This window comes from Helicoverpa armigera, chromosome 5 (assembly GCF_030705265.1).
Source record: "Helicoverpa armigera isolate CAAS_96S chromosome 5, ASM3070526v1, whole genome shotgun sequence".
Taxonomy (NCBI): domain Eukaryota; kingdom Metazoa; phylum Arthropoda; class Insecta; order Lepidoptera; family Noctuidae; genus Helicoverpa; species Helicoverpa armigera.
The window spans coordinates 5,781,565-5,804,160 of NC_087124.1; the positions used below are offsets into that span (position 1 = coordinate 5,781,565).

The window sequence follows — 22,596 nt, forward strand, 5'->3', positions numbered from 1 at the left end:
TCAAAAGCAAAAAGTATTTTATGGTCAGAGTCGCAAATTCTTTTCCTTGCGGATGATGGCAGGAGTGTGATCGTTCGATCACGCAAACAAGTTCAGCAACGGCGCCTACCAAGTAATGGAAAGTCAACTCTGCGCTTACCGATCCCTAGAAGGGAAGTTGATAAGCGTGTAAAATGACCTTAAAAGTAAATTGTTAGAGTATCATAAAAAAAAACTAAATAATTTTCAATCACTTATTTATTACACTTGATTCATCAGATATTACGTTTAATAATAAGATCACAGTTTAAATGAGAAAAGGAAATGTACAACCCTTTCAAAGGTATCACTTTTCATTAATTATTAAGTAAAATAACAATATCACTATAAACAAATTAATCCTTTTCTCATTTAAAAACAATATTTTAAAACCTGCATTCTAGAAATTCACAAACATTTATAATATCATCACATGGATTGGATCATAATTGTAATAATTTGTTCACAAAGTTAATTACAGTAAATAACAATATTATAAAGATGTGAAAACTTTATGAATCAAGTATGCCCTGTTAACAAACATGGAGCTACGAGTGATACATTTCATTTAAACAAGCAGTCTCAATCAGTCGCAACTCCATCGTGACGCCCAAAAAGACCTAACCAATTAGGAACATTCGCTTCAATATCATTACATAATTATACACGACGTCAAACAATGTGATCATTTACATTCAAAATGTCAACAAGTGTTGGTTAGATCTCTTTCTGTCCTATATTACAATACACTTGCATATTTTGATAGTACGATTAAAATACATATTTACTAAGCACTTATACAAATCAAATGGCTTCTGTCAAATAGTTGGATGAAACTACACATGCACGGCAATCAATGTATTTCAGGTAATGTTTATTTAGCAACAGTTGTAGATGTGTAAGCTTGTTGCTACCATCGTTTGTCTAGCATTGATAATAATGTTAATGTCATAATTGTTTCACTGGCTAATTCGTTTCTATGATAAAAGTTATAAAAACGCTTTTAGGTTTTATGAGATCTAAAGAGCAATAATAAAAACAGGTAACAAAATTGGACTCTCAACAAACAAAAAGTATCAATTTATAGTCGCCTAGACTTTATAAAATAACTTCGTAATAAACATATTGTAAAAACCGGTCTACACACTTACTAACTAAGGGCTGATTTTTCAATCATCAGTTAACTTCTATCTGAGGAATAAATATGGCCGTTTGACATATTTTCCATACAAAAACTGTCAAAACGTCAAACATATTCCTCAGATAAAAGTTATCTGGCGAATGAAAAATCAGCCCTAAATCAAATACGAAATTTAATCTACAATTGAAGTTAAAATACTTATTTAGGCGTTAAATAATATTCCTAAGACTCTGGATCAGTAGACGCGTACGTGGCGGCTTTACTCGTCTGAAACAACATGATACACCGGGTCACAATAGGAACGATATTAAGTATTGCAAGTAGATTCCTATTATAAGTGTAGTTTACATACCTCACAACTATCATAGAACTGCATGGCCGTCTCGCTGTCGTAGAAGTTGACGGTGACCGTCTTGTCGACGGGGTCGTTGCTGGTGTAATCCGTGCCCGACCATACGCACGTGTCGCCGCTCATCTGTCATACACATTCGTCACAATTTTACTCTAAGTTTATTACGATGGCGGTCCAACATATAATTAGGTATGACTTTAATTACAACTTGTAGCGAGCAAAACTATGTATCTGATCACATACCTATATACTTAAGTGTATAGAATGTAAAAACTCTATGCTTAAAACAGGGAAAGTTGAAAAATATGAAAACCTCAATCTTAGCTTTAAGATCAAAATAGATTAGGGGCAGGATTTGTACCTGGAACTCAGTATCTGTGTATATGAGCATATCTGCAAGTATTTCCCCGGAAGCAGCGTCCGTAACGAGAATCTTTGGCGAGTAGATCTCCTGGTCAAACAGTACTTGTATGTGTGCGTTAGAGCAGGTCGTTTCATTGTTGCCCTGGCGCACTATCGCCTCTCCGTCGCACGAGTAGTACGCTGCTGACTCTTCCTCGTCCTAAACAAATTAATTATTAAAGTATTTCACATGATCCAAGTCCAAGGGCTCGACATATGCACACAAATAATAAATGATAACTGGTAGAAGTTTTTTTTATCACAATCATGACTCACCTCATTATAGTATCCATCATAGTCATAATCCTCCTCTTCATCATCATGGTCTTCCTCCGATTCCTGGAAGTGCACCTGTTTGAACACCTCGGTGACGCCTGTATCATCGCCGGTAGAGTCGGCCTCCTGCTCGGCTGACGTCACAGACGTCCTCTGGATCACTTCAGCTGTAATGGCGTTGTCTGCGCGCGCACTCTCTTGTAAATGTTTGGGTAACCTTAATGGTGCCGCATTGCTTTCTGCTTCTTTCTCTTCTCTTACCGCTTGGGCGGCAGACGCTTGTAATTTCTGTTAATGAATTTTACTTTAGTATAAGCGCATATCGTAACAAAAATTAAGCTAAAAATTAAGGGTTAATGCTCTAAATTACTTACCCTAACACATTCAACGACTTTATCGTGAAAGGAGGTGGCCAGATCAACGGACTTGAAGCGGACTGCAAGTGTCTCCTGCTCGCCAGCCGGGTTTTCCGCGAAGTTGCGGCCTGCCCACGTCCACGCGCGGTCCGAATTCTTCATCTGTAGCAGCTCTAAGTCCATATATAGCAGCATGTTGAGCACAGCTTTGTGTACCTGTGAGGTGATCGTTTGTATTTATGAGTACAAATTGCTACTCTTCTTACCTGCTTTCTAAGGCAAATTTCGTTACACATATACACAAACACAGATTTTACAGAACAAACATACCTGTTCACGACGAAGTAGAAGTCTGTAAGTCTTCCTGGTTGGATGGTATAGCACTTTCATTTCGCCTACGCCTCGCTCCTTCCATTCTCGGGACTTCTCGTCGTAACGGAACAATTTGCATCGCTCTCCAAACATTTTTTCCTTAAAAATGATATATAGAATTTAAAAAACACGAAACAATATCGAAAGTCAATCGAATTTTTTTTTAGTATTAAACCAATGCAGAGTAGACAGATAGTCCGAAATACATGATTATCTAAATACAATATTAAAAGTAGTCATCTATATGTATGTAATGTATGTCATATAAATACCTCATCCTCCTCTCCAGTGGTGACCACAATCTTGTCGGGCAGAGGTACGATAGGCTCGTAGTGCGGGTCGTACTCCTCATCTCCGGCACCCACGCTGTCATCGCCCGCTCCACTCTCGTTGTTCTTGTCCCCTGAATCTTTTGCAGGCTTTGCGACAAACAGTTGTTGGCCTGCTCCCTCCCATTTGAAGTCCGTTTGTTCTAAAAGTATATGAATTGTTTACGAACATTGGAATAGGAGTCTGCTTTTTGTATCAACGATAATAACGCCTGAGGGGAGTACTTTCATTTTATGTAAAAATACTACAGAAATCAGCATCTTTGAGGTGGTGCCGTTATAAAAAGTATAATAAGCTTATATTGAACTATTTATTCCTCAATTCACATCAAAGATATATGCAAAAAAAATATTCAATTATGTATGTACTTACTTTGAGCAGTTTTAATGTTAAATCCAGGTCCAGTTCCAGATGACAGTGCAGCAAATGTTAAACTGTTGTCAACTTTAAGCGGTGCTTCCTTCTTTTCAGGTTGTTCCGAAACAATTTCTTTAGTTTTGTTGTCACCAATTACAGCTTTAGTCGCTGTATCTTCTTTATTCTGCTCAGGTTTTGCAACTGTACCTAATACAGACGTTTGGTTTGGTGTTCCGAATAAGGGCTTTCCACTTCCAAATATCGAATTTTGAGAAGAAATGGAACCAAATGCCGACATGCCAGCTGATCCAAATATTCCAGGACCAGTTTTAGGTTGCGAGCCTGCTAGGCCACCCGATCCAAATAGACCTCCTTGTTTAACACTCGTAAATATGTTTTCAGATTTATTATCATCTCCAAATATAGATTTGACACCACTATTCTGATTTTCTGTTTTCGCATTAGCAGCTGAGAAATCTAAAATAGATCTATTAAAAGACATTCCCGTATCGGCGGTACTATTCGTAGGCGGCGCTGTTTGTTTTGTATCACTAAAAGTAAATTTAGATGGTGCTGTACTGATATTGGTGTTGCCCTCATTTTGATTTTCCTTCGACGTATTTAGAATATTGAGCTTTGGTGGAGCTAGGAGGGAATTCTTAGAGCCCGCTGCCGATTGAGAATCGCCACTGCCAAATATAGACGTAGTTTTGTTTTGGGGAGCACCAAATAACATGGTCTGTTCTCCAAATCCTCCGAATATACTAGGTTTCTGATTGAAAGTGTTTTCTTTGTTGGTAGCATTATTATCAAAACTGCTTAGAGAAGATGTCGACGTTGGTGTTTTAGCATTAGATGCAAGTGAACCAAGAGGTGTGCGGAATATAGAAGTATCAATAGTCTTTTCAAAATTAGTAGGAGTACCATAAACAGAATTAGTAGGACTTTGGAAGAGAGGTGACGTGGTTTTCACAGGTGTGCTGGCATTAGTCAGAGATGCTTTCAATGTACCTGCAAGAGTGGCAGGCTTTTGTTCAGCAGTAGAAGTGGATGATTCATTAGTTGATGTCGCCACATTAGCGTCACTTGTTGTTGCTGACAACTGCGATGTTTTTGATCCGGTTGACTCTTCACTGTCATTGCATCCACGACATCCTTGGCATGGCTCTTTACTCTTATAAGTAAAGAAGTTTTCAGGGAGCATCAGTGCCTTAGCTTTTTGTTTTTCTTCAGAAGTGGCTTGTATTTCACTAACAAATACAACATCATCACTTTCATCTTTTTCCTTTTTATCGGTAGCCTCTGCCTTTTTGACTAGTTTTCCTTGTAACGCATCATCAATGGCATTTTTAAATTCTAATGCAATTTCTTTATTTTTGAATCTCAGACAGAAATGTTCTAAGTTCAGTTCCCCTTCAGTAAAGTCATTAACAACAAATTGCCAAGATTTTTCATCTTTTACATTATAAATTATTTCAGATGTCAAAGCATGATTTAAACATATTTTAAAGACCTGGTCCCTTCGCATTACGACCCTGCAAAGTTGTATTAAATAAGAGTTAATTATTTATTCTAAAACTTTTTATAAATAGTAGACACACATCAAATATAGCTTGAATAATAATGATTACCTCAATTTTCCAGTATCCTTGTGCTTCAGTATTTTGACGATTCCTTTCCCTCTTTCTTTCCATTCGCCTGATAAAAACCTATATAGTTTTGCTAGTTGTCCATAAAGTTCGATTTCATTTTCTTCACCAGTTACAACTTCAACCTAAAAGTTATAATTACCTCTTGTACATCACATATAATTGTAGCACATTCACATAAATCATAAATAAAGATGCAAGTAATTTCATAATGAATTAAGAAATGAATATGAAAATGAAAATTAAGGACTATTTAAAAAGGGGCTAAATACTAATTTGTCATACCTTATCAGGCAGCGGAATCACAGGAGTGAAGGGATGGTAGCATTCGTCTTCTACTGCATACTCGTTACCATCACTCTCATCACCATCTCCTTGACCATGTGGCGACTTAGCTGGGCTTTTAGCCTTGGTTGGAGTTTTTGGTTTGAATACGAAACCAAACGTGCTACTCTCTTTAAACCCAAATGATAAATTAGAAGAATTATCAGTTGATGGTGTTGGAAGTAGTGCTGGCTTTACTGGATTACTTGGTTCTTCATTCTTTTTGAAAGTAAAGTCGACAGCCTGACCATTAGAACTCTTAGGTGCATCGAGCACAATATTATTAGTTGAAGGTTTCTGATCTCCAAAGGTAACAGGACTCGATGTCGTGTCTTGGTTATTATTTGGTACACCAAAACTAAATTTGTGTCCACCAGTCCCATCAAAAATAGATGCGCTTGTCTTTGGATCAGTAGTTGCAGGTGGAATACCAAAACGGAATTGTGTTGGTGCAGAGATACCAAAAATAGATGTTTTATTATTAGGTTCTACGCTGGGTGGATTAGGTTTGAACATTCCAGTTCCAGTTGTGCTATCTGGCAATGGCGTACTAGTAACTGGCAATATTGAAGTGGGTTTTTCTTCAGTAGTTGCTTTAGGTATACCAAAATTGAATTTAGGTGCATTGTCAGATGTGAGTTTAACAGTCGTCTTCGCTTTTGTTGGATCTTTAGGACTGTTACATGCACTACAATTTTCCAAATTAGGTTCGTTTCGAACTAAACAATCCTTGCATTCCCAACTACCTGCCTTGGGCTTGAATTTGTCACCCCAGCCTACAGTTGCTGTTGGCTTTTCAGTAGTTGTAGTAGCGGTTGCAGGCCCAGAACTGCCATTGGAGCTGTTTGGCTTAGGTGTTTCACAACAGGCACACTTGGAGAAACTTTCTAAATTGTTTGTGTAGCATGCATCGCAGTGCCATGATCCAGCTTTAGGTTTGAACATTTCACCAAATCCAGTTTGATTATTTTGTTTTGCAGCATTCTTTTCTTCTTTAGCTGCCTTAGATTCATCCTTCATTTTTGATTGTGCAGACTTAACAGCCTCAATAAAGTCATCACACAACTGCACAGTTTTAAATCTTAAGCAGAATGTCTCGGCAACTAATTCACCTTCAGAAAAGTCTTTAGCACACCAAGTAACTGCTTTATCTAAGTTGGGCATTTTTTGGAAAACCATTTCATTGGTAAGGGCATGATTACAACATACCTTCATTATCTGTTCACGTCTCATGAGAAGTCTTACTTTTTGAACATTATCTTTCTGAACAAGTAATTTAATATTACCCAGGCCTCGTTCTTTCCATTCTTTTACAGAAGCATCAAATCTTAACAGTTTGGCGCGATGCTCAAATAGTACATTTTCATCCTCTTCACCAGTCTTCTGGTCAACTAAGGCAGGCAACGGTACTACAGGCTTGAATTCAACATTTGGTTCATACTCTTCAACTTGGTCTGAAGTATTTAAGTTAGCAGATGCCGCCGGCTCGGTGCTATCAGAGCTGGCTATATCAGAGGAAGTTGTTTTTCCAAACAAATTGCTAAATGGAGAAGTTGTTGTAGTTTTAAATGATAATCCACTAAATACATTAACCTTAGTAGTAGCAACTTCTTGCGATTTTGTTTCTTCCTTGGCATCATCAGAAACAGATTTGAATGTTGGTGTGCTGCTGAATGTAAATCCTCCAACCACTGCCTTTGCTGAAGACACTGCAGGTTGAACAGTATTACTTTTAACAGGTGTAGTAAGTGGGCTAGAGCTCACAGTGGTTTCTGATAATTTAGGAGCTTCACTTTTCGGTGCTACTGGGCTCAAAGTTTTATTTAGTGAAGATTCTTGTCTAGCTTTTTCAAAGGCATTATAGAAATCTTGAGCTATATCAGCAGTTTTAAAACGAATGCAGAACTTTTCTAAGACCACAGTTTCATCTGCAAAATCGTTAGCAACCCAAAAGTATGCTTTAGTCTCATTCTTCATTTGCTTTATTTCCATTTCTGAAGTAATTATATGATTGGCACATATTTTATGCACTTGTTCTCGTCTCATCAGAACTCGGACTTTTCCTGTAATCTTATGTTTGAGTAATTTCATTTCACCAAGGCCTCTCTCTTTCCATTGCTTATCGACAAATCTGAACAGTTTAGCTCTAGCGCTGAATATCGTATATTCATTTTCTTCACCAGTAGTTACTTTGACTTCAGCTGGCAGGGGCACAATAGGTTTAAAATCTGGACATGGGTCATAGTTTTCTACAGAAGTATTGCTCCTCTCTGATAAGGTCCTGGATTTATTGAGACTGGTGTTTGGAGACGAATTAGCAAACAGTCCATCAACAGCAGATGTTGAAGTGTCAAGTGTATCTCCTCCAATTTTTGGAGCTGCTTGTGTCGGATTAAGCAAAGAGCTGAACGTGGAAGTTGAACAAACAGGTGTCGTTTTGAACACGGACGATTGATTCCAGTTCACGGTACTAGAACTCGAAATTGCAGTTTTATTATTTTGAGCGGGAAAAACAAACACTGGAGGTTTTGTTTCAGTTGTTGAAGGCAATTGAATTTGATAATTATGAGGGGTGCCTTTAATATGTTTTGGTGGAATTGTCACACTCAAGATTGGTGCTGGGGTTGTTGTACAGGTCGGCAGTGGGTCTGAGGATGTTATTACAACATTCACAGGCAAGGATCTTGAAGTTTCTTTAGTTTCTGAAGAAGAAATTGTTTTAGACATGGTAACTGATGTTACTGGTGGTGGCACAGGTATAGACGGCACAGGTGGCATTGCTGATCCAGTTGACAACGTGGGCGGGGCGGGCACTGGTGGCACTGCGGGAGCATTAGGAGGTACAAGATGTGCTACGTCCAAATACATTTGATCTGGTGTTGGGTAAACACCAGGATAGTTTACTTGAGCTCTTGTGGGATCAAACATTGGCTGTGTTCCTGGCACTGACGAGGGCTGTGCAAACTGAGAGTACTGGTTATACAGGTTGTATAAGCTTTGATTATATAACTGATATGGATTAGGTGGCACACTGAAAGGTGGAACAAGTCTCTGATTGAAAGGAGGAATCACTTGTGATGGTGTGAATGGTAACTGGGCTGCAAATGATGATGTACTATCATTAGTTCTATAATCTTCATCCAAATTATATAAGTCGCTATCATCAATGGTCTGTTCAGAAGAAGCTTTTTTCAGTTTGCCAACTTCCTTCTTGAGCTCTGCTACCTGTTTTTTTAATTCACTAACATCCTTGCATTCATTTCTGCATTCATCGATTTGGTCTTTAACCTGATCCACTGATATCTTCAGCAACTTAAACTGATCTGTCGTATTTTGCATATTAGAATGAATGCTGCTAATTATTTGGTTGCCCAATTTACGATTCTCGTCAAACCAATTTCTTGTTTGTTCCATGAAGTCACCAATGGTGCTATCTCGTTTCTGCAAATTTTTTATTTCATTTTCTATTCTTGTGAAAAATTGTTGATCAACTCTAGAATGTTCAAGTATTTGGGAGTCCATCGCAGTTCTGTAGTTTGTAGCATTCGCATTCGAAGCAGCTTTTGGTGTAGAACTGATATTACGAAAAACATGCGAGTTTCCTCGGATTGGCAAATGCCCACTTTCTCCAGAGACATTTTCATCCGACGAGTACTTGCCGTCACCGTCATTTATTGCGGCCGAAAAATCTGAATCTATTTTATTTATGTGGATTTCAATGTCTTCAATGAGTTCTTGGGTATCAGAGTATAAAGGATGGTTTTTGTTGGATTCACTCTCCTTGAGCCTATCTAAAGCTCTGTATGCAAACATTTTGGCTTTAGACAGCAGTGCTGCAAATTTTGACCTTGATTCAGAATCTCTGGACAAATTATTCTCTTCTAAAGCAATTTTTTTGTAAGTCTGGCTTAGGTGATATAAAGCTTGAGGTGATTTGAGATTGGAAAGAATTTCAATTACTTTATCATATTCACCTTCACTAAGATGATTGACTGCCACATATAACTTACATTCCTCAATCAATGCATTGAGTTCTTTGGTGCCCAGGTCTTTGTGTGTGTAATCAAACATTCTTTTGTCAAGGAATTTAACTACAATTTTACTTCTCAACTTTTCTAATAAAGGTACAGCTGAAGAATAGTACAAACCAGCCCTTAGTTCTAATTGAGTTTTTTCATCGACGTTTGTAGACATTTTAGCTCTCTCACTGAATATACGTCCAAGAGTACAAAGTAGTTCTGGGTCAAGGCCATGGTTATCAATGCATCGCACAACTTCTATGCCACGGCTTAATGTAGCCCTTATATCTGTCAATTCAGTACCTAGCTCATTTTGGCTGAATTTGTATGCACAGTCCCACCATTTCATTTGCGTAAGGGGACATAGTAAGTCAGTGATGTTTGCTGGAAGTGAAGCTGGCTTATCATTGGTTGAGTAAGATTCTCTCTTGGATATTTGCTGTTGAGCTGTTAAAGTTGCACAGTAGAGAAAGGCGTGTATATCTGATCTGTTTAATGTTTCGGGTCCACAAGTTGTTGCGTTGTAAGTGAGCATATCAAAAAGTGTGCATTTGAAGTTTGCATAATTTTTGTAATTTAACAATGTCCAAACAAAGTGGTGTAGGGAACTACCGTATTCCCTTTGAGCATCACCATCATAAGATTCAACTTCTACTTTCCTAGGGAGCCTTAGAACTGGTGGAGTGAATGCATTTGATGCCAAGTAAGATGACTTGATTTTATCCAAATGACTTTTACTAGAAAATATCTTCTTATACAGTTTGTCTCTCCAGTGAGTTCCAGAGTAGCATTGAGAAACCTGGTCTAAAAATGACTGATTCTTTTCTTGAATATTTGCCTGCAAGTAATGGCCAGCCTGGGAACATCTATAAGTTCCCTCAGAATACCAACGATTTACTGCAATTGTTTGTTTTTCAGGAGCATTTCTAAGCCAATTTACTTTTGAATCTAAGGGAACCGTTTGCCATGCCACCAACATTAATGGGGATGCAAGCTTGGTAGCATCACGCCAGCTCATTTGATCTTTCTTGGCTTTTTTCAATAAAAATGTGGCAGCATGAAAAGCCACTTGACCTCTATGGTGTTGTAACAGTGCACTATGAAATTCACCAAAACCAGGAGATGCTCCAAATTTTGCAACACTGTCAATAGCTTGATCATATGCATGAAGGAGATCATTAGATTCAATCAGACTTTTTGATGAACCACTAGGTGTTTCAGTTATACTCAATAAACAAATACGCTCCTTTACCGTAAGGAGAAGTAAATGGTACAGCCAGTCACTGGTGTTGTGAGAGTTATGTTTAAGAAGATCATTGAGAATTTCATACCAGCCATAGTTGTTACTAAACGTTTTCCCTCCAAACTCCACAACACATGCATGTTCAAAAGCTTCTTTAACTTTGTTGATGCTAAGGTAATGTTTCAGCAAGCGAGCATGAAGTAATGCATCCCTTGGTCTTATTGCCAATTCAGACTGCAGTAAGGTAACAAGTGCTTCAGGGTCTGGGTTGGATGCAGCAATTAGTCTCTCCCGTAGGCGAAATGTAACTGGATGTCTAGGAAATGTTGCTTCAGCTTTTTCACACCAGTATTTTGCACGGCCAGGTTCAATGGTGACTTCACCATCAGCAAGAAGCTCACAAACTGGAATAGATGAAAGACTTATTTCAAAACTTTACCTTCAACAACTCACATTGTAATAAAAAAATTGAACCCTTAAAGTTACTTCATCTTTTTATATTATGTATGCATAATTGGTGAAATAAGTACAACAGAATGCTGATTATACGAATTAATTGGGACCAGGGTTGATTCGGATAATCAGACATCGACAAGCAATAAAATCAAATGAACTGTTAACACAGAATAAACTCTTATAAAGTTGAACATATTATAAGTTCTATAATTTAGAGTATCTGTAAAATGGTATAAATTTTAAGAGCAACATACCTATGATATTGATAGAAATGATTGATCACTTCATTTGAAGTAACCTATTTAGGTTATTCAACGATTTATAATATTAATTATGTTACAAACCGCAATTCACATAATTTTCCATGTACCTTCCTATTGTTAAATCATAGCATATTAGTGGATATAAATCATGAACTGGTTTTTCTTTAACAACCAACATTGATATTGATTTCGACTCGTAAATGTTGATATCTATATAGATATAACCAAATAACTAAAATGTGAAATGTCATTCACTGACTACAATTAAGTAATAAAACATGCTTACTGTCCAGAATTGTGCTAGTTTGTGCCGGGTCGATGTCTAAAGATGCTTTGTATTGTTCAAGGGCTCTTTCTTTCAGCCCCAGTTTCTGCAAAGCTTGTCCGAGAAGTTTGTACGCCGCAGCGTTGTTGTCTTTTTGAGTAAGGTATTGCTCCACATATTTCTGGCAATTCGAATAATCCCCCACTTCGAAATATAGTCGAGCTACAGAATAAGCTCGCGAATTAAACTGCAAATAAGCAAATAGTTATAGATATACAAAATAAACCGCTTACATAGCAATCCTTGAAATTTTGGTCATGGTCTTGTTTTACTTACCTCTTTAGCGGACAATTTAGATAGCAAATTCTCCACATGTTTATCAACGTCTTTCTTATTTCTATACATTTTTACAATCTATTCACCAATGTATTTCTTTTTCAGACTCGAATCACCTTACACAAGAAAAAATCGCGTGGGGCAAATGGATCGGCATTCGGTGTTCGTCATTTTTAAGTTTCAGGGTTGTCAGTACATTTGCGAATTTCCTCCAAGTGCCTGACATAAAATATTTCGAGGCATTAAAATCACTATTTATCCATTAAACACAATTCATTAATTTACTTGTAAGCTGTGATTAATATTATTACATGGTTTTCTCAATTGCTGCCACTAATAGTCTTCTAAAACACAAAGATTTTGGAACATTATCATGTTATCCAGTAATTTCACTGCTGGCAAGAATAATGTGTTTTTGCGTGGTGTTGGCTAAACTGCCTATGCAATGGACTTTTAAAAAAACGTATATTTTGGAAAGACACACTCTATTAATCCTCTCTGCATCATTCTGGTATCTCTAGTCAATTTTGATTAAAAAAAACAACTGAAATGAACATCAACATTTTGAAGATAGCGCCATGACTTTTATCGACTATTCTACTGTATGAGTTGCTGGTTGGATTTCAGGTGGATCTACATCCCGTGATTGGTCCTTACTTTAATTTTAGCAGCATTCTCTAATTTGGTTTCTAAATAATAACCTGCGCTCCATGTAATAATAAAACGTAGCCCATGTTCAACACAGATAGTGTAGCTACCACAGTGAAAGAAATCCAATCAACAAACAAACCGGTTCAGTATTCTACTCGCTGCGAGCAAGCAATCAAATCTTCCTGTAATAGATATATCGAGATTAGTCTGACTGAACTTCTATTATTCATTTACAATTTCAAACATGTATTAAAAAACTAAATTTCCTTGGCAAGCGCATGAGCACTCGGACCCCACGGCCCGTGAGTTTCAACCCCAAACGGGTCAAACATGTAATTCCCGATAAGGCTACTATATTTTGAGTTTGAGGTCCTCTGCTTGTAAAGCGGTGGAGCCAGCACAACACGCAGTTTTAGGAAGATGGGATGGCGCAAGTGTCGACGCAGGTCGCGTCCCACACTAAGGTTATACCCATTTTCCACTCTTCCACGGAAATATCGACTTCCGACTGAATTATTTTTTATCTATGCAATTCTCTTCGTGTCACTTGTCAGTACCATAGAGTATAAATAATGTACACATTTGCTGTCATTGTGTAGTGTTTATTGTATTTTCGATTTCTATTTTATGTCGATTTGTGGAATTCTGAATAAAATTGGCTATTCATACAACCAGCATATGTATGGCACAATACTTACTATATGACTATTGTAATACTTGTAAAATGTTATAATTTTGTCTAACGCTAAGATTCTTTTCTTGCACTTGTACATGTAGGTTCACTGTATTTTGTTGTGCCGTGTTACCGAAAATACTTTAAAAATGGGTGATTCAGAGTTTGCCTACGGCTCCTCATTGTCAGTGGATTCTATGAAAACAATAGCGGAAAGTATAGGTATAGCGAGTCTTGGGGATGATGCCGCTAAAGAGCTGGCGGATGATGTGACTTTCCGCCTTAAAGTTATAGTCCAGGATAGCATGAAATTCATGCATCATTCCAAGAGACAGAAATTGTCCATAACTGATATAGATAATACTTTGAAGATAAAGAATATTGAGGTAAGCTCATACTCCATGCTAAAAACAACAACTATAATAAAATAAGTAAATAGGTTTGTTTATTCCATTTTAACAAAATTATATGCCTTTAGCATTTAAGAATGCTAGATTGTCCCTTAAGAGAGCTGCTGTCTGTCTAGGTGTTCCCTTTGTTTGTTGTCTTAGATGTAGATACTTAAGAATCATACATAACGGCATAATATAAAAATAATGTGAACTATATTCACTCCTATGTAAGACTCCCTAAGCTTATGTATTTAAGAGACTGTGTTATTGAATTACTGTTTCATTAAGCATAAACTGGTGATGAGCAATAAATTTGGTCATAATGGAATGTAGGGCAGTGAAGTTTAAAGGTTAAACGATTGGGATACTTAGTTTACATCCTAAAATTAACATTTTGTTTGTTAAGCAAACTGAATTGTGTTGGACACAAATAAATGCACTAACTAATAAATTCTAGTGTGTGCTAAAGAAAACAAATGACATTCAAATAATCAACTCTTTTTTTTATATTTCAGTGTCAATATGGATTCATTCAACCAGATTCACTACCATTTAGGTTTGCATCTGGTGGTGGAAGAGAGTTGCACTTTGTAGAAGAGAAAGAAGTAGACTTGTCTGATATATTGTCAGCTCCTCCACCAAAGATACCTCTGGATGTGTCTGTACGAGCGCACTGGCTGAGTGTTGATGGTGTTCAACCCACAGTGCCCGAAAACCCTCCACCACTATCTAAAGAAGCACAGAAATCAGAATCAGTTGATCCAATCAGTAAATTAAGCAAACCCACTAATAAGGATGCTGCAGGTATTCATTTGTTTGCCTATTCTAGTTTAACATTGCACTTATGCACTGCGACTATCAGCATATAATGTATTTTGACATTTTGAATTATATTTCACATGTCTATACATGATGCATACAAATAATGTAAGTTTATTTTGAATAACACATGACCACTGGATGGCATGTGCAACCCTTGCTTTAGATTATTGTAAAACCTGACAGCTAACCAATTTCAAGTTCATGAATGTCTAATTATTTTCTTTATTAATAAAATATATTTTCTCCCTCTAAAGCTTATACATATCTTTAGTGATGCTCATCCCAGCCAGTGCAAATAGAATTTAATCATTGGATTGGAAAAATGGCCAGACCAAATAAAAAACAAAGAATTAATCAATTTTATTGAGTACAAAACTCTACATGATATTTTTATTTGGTTTAGCTACTACTGTTTGGCATAAAAGCCAAGTTCTCACAAAGAAGCATTTTTCTTAAACAACTAGTGCTACCAAAGTAAAAAAATAAATTTATCAAATTAAAAATAAATTAACTTAATATTTCGGCTGGATTTGAAGGCATGGAAGATCATAATTAATTTATTTCATCAAAATAAGTTATTTTTCGATATATATAAAAAATTAAACTATTCTTGAAACTGAAAAATAACTGCAATAAATCTTTTTTCTCTCTTCCCCATTACCTGCCTGCTTTGCCTTAAATCCAGCTCTGTGCTAAGGCTTAAAATTGTTACGCTCTGTTTTACTAAGTGGTCCTAAGCATGATCTATCTTTGTTATTTTTATCAACCAACATTCAAATATAAGCCAATAAATGCATGCCATGTGAGTATATTATTCATATTCGAGATTAAAGGTTTTTTCTAATGGTTGCAATTCTATATTTCAGGTAAACCAATGTGTGGTAAAGCAGCCCGGCTGAAGGCGTCAGAGTCGGTGCACGTGAAGCAACTGGCCACGCATGAGTTGAGTGTGGAGCAACAGTTGTATTACAAGGAAATCACAGAGGCTTGTGTTGGCAGCGACGAAGGACGCCGCGCGGTAATCATTATTTCACTTACAAAGAAATGTTTCGCATGCCGTAACTATGTGTATCTGTATCTGATACAACATTGTAGTCAACCTTGCTTGTGCTTATTGATAAATCTTTTTATATCACAAAATTATTCATGTAATTATCAAAATGTTATGTAGGCTTATAGCTAAGGACAATTGTGGACCGTGTTAGGGCACAGCAACATTGGGCATTTAATGCCAGTATGTAATAAAAATTCTTTCAATCTTCTTTCTTTTCTTTGCAGGAAGCACTGCAGTCACTAGCCTGTGATCCAGGTTTACACGAAATGTTACCAAGAATGTGTACATTCATATCAGAAGGCGTCAAAGTTAATGTAGTGCAGAACAATCTTGCATTGCTCATATATTTGATGCGAATGGTCAAAGCTTTGCTTGACAACCAATCTCTTTATCTTGAGAAGTATGTAAGTATGCCACAGATCAAAAATATAGATCGTATTTGTTTTAAGCTTTTTTTTTCAATAATTTATATACAAACAATTGGCCCGCAATTGTAGTTACACGAGTTGATCCCGTCCGTGTCGACGTGCATAGTATCGCGACAGCTGTGCCTGCGACCAGAGATGGACAACCACTGGGCGCTACGGGACTTCGCCGCGCGTCTCATGGCGCAGATATGCAAGACTTTCAACACGTCTACTAATAATCTACAGACGAGAGTCACAAGGTAAAAAAAACTGGATAAGACTGGTTAACTGATTAGATAGTTTTGATGATATAACAGGAAAATATTATTGCTTATTGGAGTACATAATTTTATTTACTCACTGTCTTCATTTCATTTGTTTTCTTATATTGATAGATTGTTCGCCAAGGCACTGCAGTGCCCGTCACAGACTAATAACGAGACTGGTGTAGGACCGTCCATGGTCACCACTATGAAGGAATCGGAGAAAACTCCTCTCGCGTCTCTGTATGGCGCTGTTCAGGGCTTGGCAGAATTAGGACCTGAAGTTGTTAAAGTGAGTATCATCCATCGTATTTTATTATCATTTCTTATTTGTTTATTTGTTTAACAGTTTATGTACACAGTTACACACAAAATATAGACAACAATAAAAATAGTTATTTTTTTTACAATGGCACAGCTTATTTCAAATGAAATCTTCTTTATTTAATTTTCCAATACTTTCACGCAGTTTTTGTACAGGCAACAGGGCGTGTGCCGTTATCGAAGGTTACTTTACTAAGTTGCTTTGTGGGGTTTAGGTCCCATAAAACATCCATGTGTACATTTGTGTGTGTATGTTGTGTAGGTGTTCATCCTGCCGCGCGTGCGGTGGCTGGGCGAGCGCGTGGAGGGCGCGCTGAGCGGGCTGGGCGGCGCCGACCGGCTCGCGGCCGGCAACCTCAAGCATCAGCTGCTCAAGGTGCTGGCGCCAGTCGTGAGGCAGCTGCGCCAGCCGCCGGACCTTCCCGATGACTACAAGTCAGTTCATTTTTAACATCTATACTTATATACTAATATATAAAGATTGTGATTCTTTGTTAGACGTGAACAGGCTCCGAAACTACGGAATCGAATCGATTTTTTTTTTTTGATGTGGGGTAGTTAGATTACCCCCGGTGAACATAGGATATATTTTATTCTCAGACAGTATTCCCACGGGATTCAGGTGGAACTGCATAGACCAGCAATCATATTCATCCTCAACCTCAACGTGACGCCTCACTTCATCCTCCTTGCTGTTGAGCACTACAAAAGTCCTGGTATCAATAACTAACGCCTAACGACCCCATGTAATTCGTCCCACTAGCGTTCCTTTATATCTATATTACGGTGCAGACGTGACTACGGGTACCTGGGCCCCAGCCTGCAGCAGGCGGTGGGCAAGGTGCGCGCGTCGCCGGCGGGCGGCGGCGGCGGCGGCGCGGTGGCCGTGGTCACGTGCACGCCGCCGCTCGTGCCGGCCGCGCCCTCGCCGCACCACGTCGCGCATGCCTCGCACCAGCCCAAGACTGTCGGTCAGTATCGTAGACGTAGAAATCCACCACCACACATGTTAGACAGATTGACAATGCTTAACAGGTTATATGAGTCCAAAAAATGGACGCTCAAGAGGCCTGTAGCGGCCCCGTATTTAGCAACAATTTCCACGACAATTTTGATACTGTGTTTGGTTACTGGCAAACTGTAACAAACAAGTAGAGCAGCTACGTATCTTAATTTGCATGTATAAAGCCGCGTTATTATTTTTACTTATCATGTGGTAATTATGTTTTGTATATATTGGACTTTTTTGTGTATCTGGTTCTTCAAACCTAACAAGACAAATCTTCAAGACAATCTTGTGTTCCTATGGGGAGTTTGTTAAGCCACTTCTTCCCAGCAAAAATACATAATGAGTCGGTGTTTTGCGGGCTGTCCTTTGTTTGTCCGGTCCAAATTATCAGCCTAATTTGATTAAATGTTTTTGACTTTGAGTTTAATAGTTGGTTATCAAGGTTCTGTTATCCGCAGAGACGATGGCGACGCGTAACGTGGTGATCAGCGCGTCCCCCGCGCCGCAGTCGCCCGCGCCCTCCACGCCGCCGCCGCAGAAGTTCGTCATTGTATCGCAGCAGAAGCCGCCGCAGGTTAATGTATGTACAACAAGTTAAATACCGAACTTTCTAGAATACATAAAAGATCGAAAAAGACTCACTTATGCTACATATAGATATAGATAGACTATGCGAAAAAAAATGTTTTCAAAAATTATCCATTTCACATTAGAAGGCATGGGATTTTATTTACCGATGTTCGTTAATGTCCTTTCTGACTTCTGTCTACCCGGCAAAGATGTTCAAATGACAGCCGGGACCTACAGTTTATCGTACCTTTCATAAGACGGAAGAACTCGTCTTGACAAGATGGTCACCCATCTACGGACTGACGACGACAAGCATTGCCCAACCTTATGATCGGTTTATTTTTGTTTATTGGAGAAACCGGCCAATATTCTGAATTTATTTAAATAAGGAAGCACATGTGCTAGGCAAAAATGGTCATAAAAGCTTTTATTCATATGGTTGGTTTTCCTTTGAACAGACGCAGCCAGCCAGCGGCGCGGGTCACATAGTCGTACACAGCTCGCAGCCGACCATCGTCCGCAGTCAGAACGTTCAGGTATATACCACACTTATTATCGAATGACATGTATGTAGTTATGTTGACCTAGATACGATTCCATGTACGTTTGTGAGTTTGTGATGAACGAGCCTTTGTGTATGTTTGCATGAACAATGACAACTGCATGCTGGATCTAGCCACACGAATGAATACAAGCAGAAATGGAGAACAATTTTACTTACGGTTTACGAAATACAACAGTAGTTGTAAGATACTACATTTGTAAGTTGAGAGCAGAGCACATCATTGAGAGATTTGACTAATGTGACGCATTGTTCTCGATGAAGTCCTATCAATCAAACCTACCGGTCAAGAATGTCCCAAAAAAGTTTTGAAAATACAATTAGTTTTTGCAATTATTGTTTATTTGTTTTTCTCCACGCTCTCGTTATTGTTCAACGATGCCCTTGATCAGCTGAAACAATAAGTAAATACTAAGGTCTATGTTCAGCTGCGGGCTTATGGCCTGCAGGGCAGTTATCGGCATCAGCCTTATTATCGTACCACTACTGGGCGCAGGCCTCTTTTCATACAGAGAAGAATTGAGCGTTAATCACCACACACGCCCACGGGTCGTTAGGGCAGTTAACTAATAATGAGTGGTACATAGAAGCACCACATCGAGGTGTAATGTGCAGTGGTAGGGCGCCAGGTGGCAGGCGCCGGTAGCGTTGTGTGAGTCGGAGTAGTGACGTAGTGCATGTCTGCGTAGTCGGTGGTGGTGACGAGTGGCCCGGCGGGCGGCGCGGCGCCCCCGCAGAAGGTGGTGGTGGTGGGCGTTCAGCCCCCGCACCACGCCGCCCCTGCCTCCGCCCCTGTCTCTGCGCCAGCCCACAGCGCCGCGCACGTCAGCCAGGTAGGTCATACAGTACTATAGTCAACGCATACACTCACGGCAGACGATGTTTTGCTAATGAAATCTTTGATAGAGATGCGCACACACACTTCTACTGAACTGTAGATAAAACTCAATGTGCACGAATAATAGCTAAAAACTTAATCAGAATAGTAAACAATATATTAGTATAAAATAATGTCGATAAATTTGTCCCATTGTCGCGCATCCCTACGTCTTAGTGACGTCACCCAGAAAGAAGTACGAGTCCGGGAGGAACGTGATGCGCTGTCTTATTAGCACTTTTGCATCGCCTGTTGCGAGTCTATGTATTCACGTCTAAGCATTAAGACGTGTTTTGAATGAGTGATTTTACGTAATCTTGAAATATTTTTAATTTTTAATTCATTATTTTACTCGTTTTACGAAAAAATAACTTATGTAATTTGTTATTTATTTTCTTCTTTTTCAACTTAAAAAGAATGCACAAGAAGACTGTACAGGTTCTCCTTGGTTGGTTTCTGTGTTTTTATACTTCAGTTTAAAATAATTCAAGTGAATTAGCCAAAAATATAAAACACGGTCGAATTGAGGTTCTCCTACTTTTTGTAAAATTGGGTTAAAAATGTCACATTATAATGTGTTGTTTTGCGCGCAGGCACCGGTGTCTGTGGTGGCCAAGCCGGTGTTCGCGCGTGGCGGCGCGGCGCCCCCGCCCCCGGAGCTGGACGACCTCTCGCACCTCGCCTGACCCCCCCGCACCTTCAGCGTCGCTATCATCAAGCAGTACGCTGCCAAGAAGAATCACTGAACCATGTTTTGCTAACAGTTTTCGTGACAGTAGCTCAGTGGGGACTAATCGGCTCTAGAACTTACACAAACAATTTTATGTATTTAGTAACGATATTTGACAAGATACTGTTAAAACCATATGAAGTGTCTCAAAATCTCCTCTATATCCAGATGTTCGGTCCCCTAGTGATTAAGTTTGTAATTATATTTGGTGACATTTGTATTTTTGAATGTAATTCGCCTTACTATTATTACTTTGGTTAAATAGTTTTAGGAGTAAATGCTGTATGATGATGTTTACTTTAGTGCACATAACTAAGACTTATTTTGGGTGCCCAATGTATCATAGTTTATAATAGTGCAAAATGTGTTAGAATATTATTTCAAATTTATTATATTATGTATGTAAAATAGCTGATACAAATATATGATTAATTAAAATCAAAATATTTTTTTTACTGTTACGGATTCTTGAAAAATATCAATAATTATTTATGTTCCTCGTCGAAGTCAGGAGTCACCTGACTCATACGCGCATAAATTGAGTTACACGGGAATTCCATACAACTAAACAGATTTAGTTCTGTTCTCAGATCTCTAGAATATCGAATTACTGCCTGCCATGACATTTGTTCTTGGGCTTTCAGAATGATACTGCTGACGTCTGAGAGGAATACTGAAGTCGCACGAGACATTATAGTACCTTTTTAGTATCGGTGTTTTGTAATTCGTAATTTTTCGTATATCCCAATCCAGCACACGGTTATTAATACTCACTGGAATTACCCCCGTGTAATTTTTTTTTACTTTGGCGCGCAGGAATCTCCGCATAAACTTAGGTACTGACGCGCATAATCCATATGTAACGCCATCTTCATGAAATGCCTCTTTCTTTTAAAACGTACTATTCAAATGAGGCAGATATTTCTGTAACTGAATATTCTGGCCAATTAAGCAATAGGGCATGGGTGAGAGACGACTAGATAAACCTCGCAGCGCTAACAATACTGATGTGGATGTGCGGAAATTAATTCACATACGGGTATCTGCGGACCTAGGAGATAGTTACAATCCTTACATAAAGGAAACCAACCATTGTAAGGGTGAACGCACATTTATGCGATCGAATGCAAGAAAGGCCTCGCACACTTAACTGAATCGAGGAAATTGTTTCTATCTCGTCTAATACAACAACTGTAACCCGCCTCGAATTTGATGATGTCATCCGAATTTGTCGAGGTTTCTTTCAGTTTCATACGATTCAATGTGCACAAGTGCACGAGGTTTCATAAAATTTTATGCACCTAAAGAAATTCTAGTATGGTTTCAATTGGCGCGTTTGCTGCGTTCAGCTTTGATTTTAACAATTGTAATCTTAAACAGGTTGAATTTTAAGTCCACGGATGCGTGCACATTGCAATAGCCAACTGAATAGAAGGAAGATGGGATATTTAATATGATGGCTGGATCGTGGTGAGTGGTGAAGATGAAAACAGATGCTGAGCCCTAAAAAAGCGGGCTCCATTTAGTACCTCATACGATCAGTTGTTCAAAGCTCCATTAAAGTTAAAGCTTCTTTAAATCTATTGCTGACTCTTTCTTTGTCAACAAGATAAAAGTGTTAGCAATAGATTGAATGAAGCTTTAATTTTAATGGAGCTTTGTGCAACTGGCGGCTAGTGGTTCAAAATTTTGATGACTTGAATTCATGAGATAGTTACAGTGACGACTGCTCTAGTGGCATGTGAACGGGTAAATAAGCACCGAATCCGCGCATAATAGGCACAATGCTTCACAATGAATGAATGCCCACTCGACTGAATTGATAAGTGGGTTGTACCGCTTGCGTGGGGAGCGCGTGTCCACCCGCCCGCCCGATTCGCCGCGCGCCACTGTCAAGGGAATGGTGTATTAGCTGCATATTTGTGCCTATTACAACCCGTTCTCAAAGAGTACTCCGAATTTGTATTATGAAAGTACAAAATAAGGGAGAAAATTGAATATTACCTCAAAAATGGGGGAAACTGTCTAAAATTTGCAGTACGTAGACACTGATGGATATTAATTAAATTACTAATGTTGATTCGATCTGTTCAATACACCTGT

The 22,596-nt window shown here is 38.5% G+C and overlaps 2 protein-coding genes across 5 annotated transcripts; one reads left to right on the forward strand and one right to left on the reverse strand.

Moving 5' to 3' along the window:
- Nucleotides 1-219: 219 nt before the first annotated feature.
- On the reverse strand, nt 220-12,369 carry LOC110375449 (E3 SUMO-protein ligase RanBP2). The gene is made up of 13 exons (XM_021333595.3): nt 12,160-12,369; nt 11,845-12,070; nt 5,539-11,243; nt 5,236-5,378; nt 3,620-5,139; nt 3,190-3,389; nt 2,876-3,016; nt 2,564-2,761; nt 2,190-2,477; nt 1,873-2,073; nt 1,512-1,634; nt 1,314-1,426; nt 220-1,172 (listed from the first exon to the last, which is right to left on the reverse strand). The coding sequence occupies exons 1-12, from the start codon at nt 12,226-12,228 to the stop codon at nt 1,382-1,384; spliced, it is 8,859 nt and encodes a 2,952-aa protein (XP_021189270.3). The 5' UTR covers nt 12,229-12,369; the 3' UTR covers nt 220-1,172; nt 1,314-1,381.
- Nucleotides 12,370-13,363: 994 nt separating this feature from the next.
- On the forward strand, nt 13,364-20,937 carry LOC110384142 (transcription initiation factor TFIID subunit 6). 4 transcript variants are annotated; one of them, XM_021345258.3, is made up of 12 exons: nt 13,364-13,869; nt 14,391-14,679; nt 15,564-15,715; nt 15,976-16,155; nt 16,249-16,418; nt 16,554-16,713; nt 17,008-17,180; nt 17,538-17,716; nt 18,213-18,334; nt 18,783-18,860; nt 19,576-19,719; nt 20,357-20,937. In XM_021345258.3, the coding sequence occupies exons 1-12, from the start codon at nt 13,633-13,635 to the stop codon at nt 20,447-20,449; spliced, it is 1,977 nt and encodes a 658-aa protein (XP_021200933.3). In that variant the 5' UTR covers nt 13,364-13,632; the 3' UTR covers nt 20,450-20,937. The 4 variants fall into 4 exon arrangements, with proteins under 4 accessions (XP_021200933.3, XP_049697821.2, XP_049697822.2 ...); XM_049841864.2 differs by having other exon boundaries at nt 15,585-15,715; XM_049841865.2 differs by having other exon boundaries at nt 15,588-15,715.
- Nucleotides 20,938-22,596: the final 1,659 nt, after the last annotated feature.

What these genes read in the sequence shown, in the direction of transcription:
- LOC110375449 (XM_021333595.3), bottom strand. Translation starts at nt 12,228, where the DNA reads ATGTATAGAAATAAGAAAGACGTTGATAAACATGTGGAGAATTTGCTA. An exon ending in CTAAATTGTCCGCTAAAGAG is followed by an intron (nt 12,071 to 12,159) that starts GTAAGTAAAACA and finishes GCTTATTTGCAG; the next exon opens with TTTAATTCGCGAGCTTATTC. An exon ending in TTCTACTTCGTCGTGAACAG is followed by an intron (nt 2,762 to 2,875) that starts GTATGTTTGTTC and finishes ATCACCTCACAG; the next exon opens with GTACACAAAGCTGTGCTCAA.
- LOC110384142 (XM_021345258.3), top strand. Translation starts at nt 13,633, where the DNA reads ATGGGTGATTCAGAGTTTGCCTACGGCTCCTCATTGTCAGTGGATTCT. An exon ending in GCGACGAAGGACGCCGCGCG is followed by an intron (nt 15,716 to 15,975) that starts GTAATCATTATT and finishes TTTTCTTTGCAG; the next exon opens with GAAGCACTGCAGTCACTAGC. An exon ending in GACCTTCCCGATGACTACAA is followed by an intron (nt 17,181 to 17,537) that starts GTCAGTTCATTT and finishes ATTACGGTGCAG; the next exon opens with ACGTGACTACGGGTACCTGG.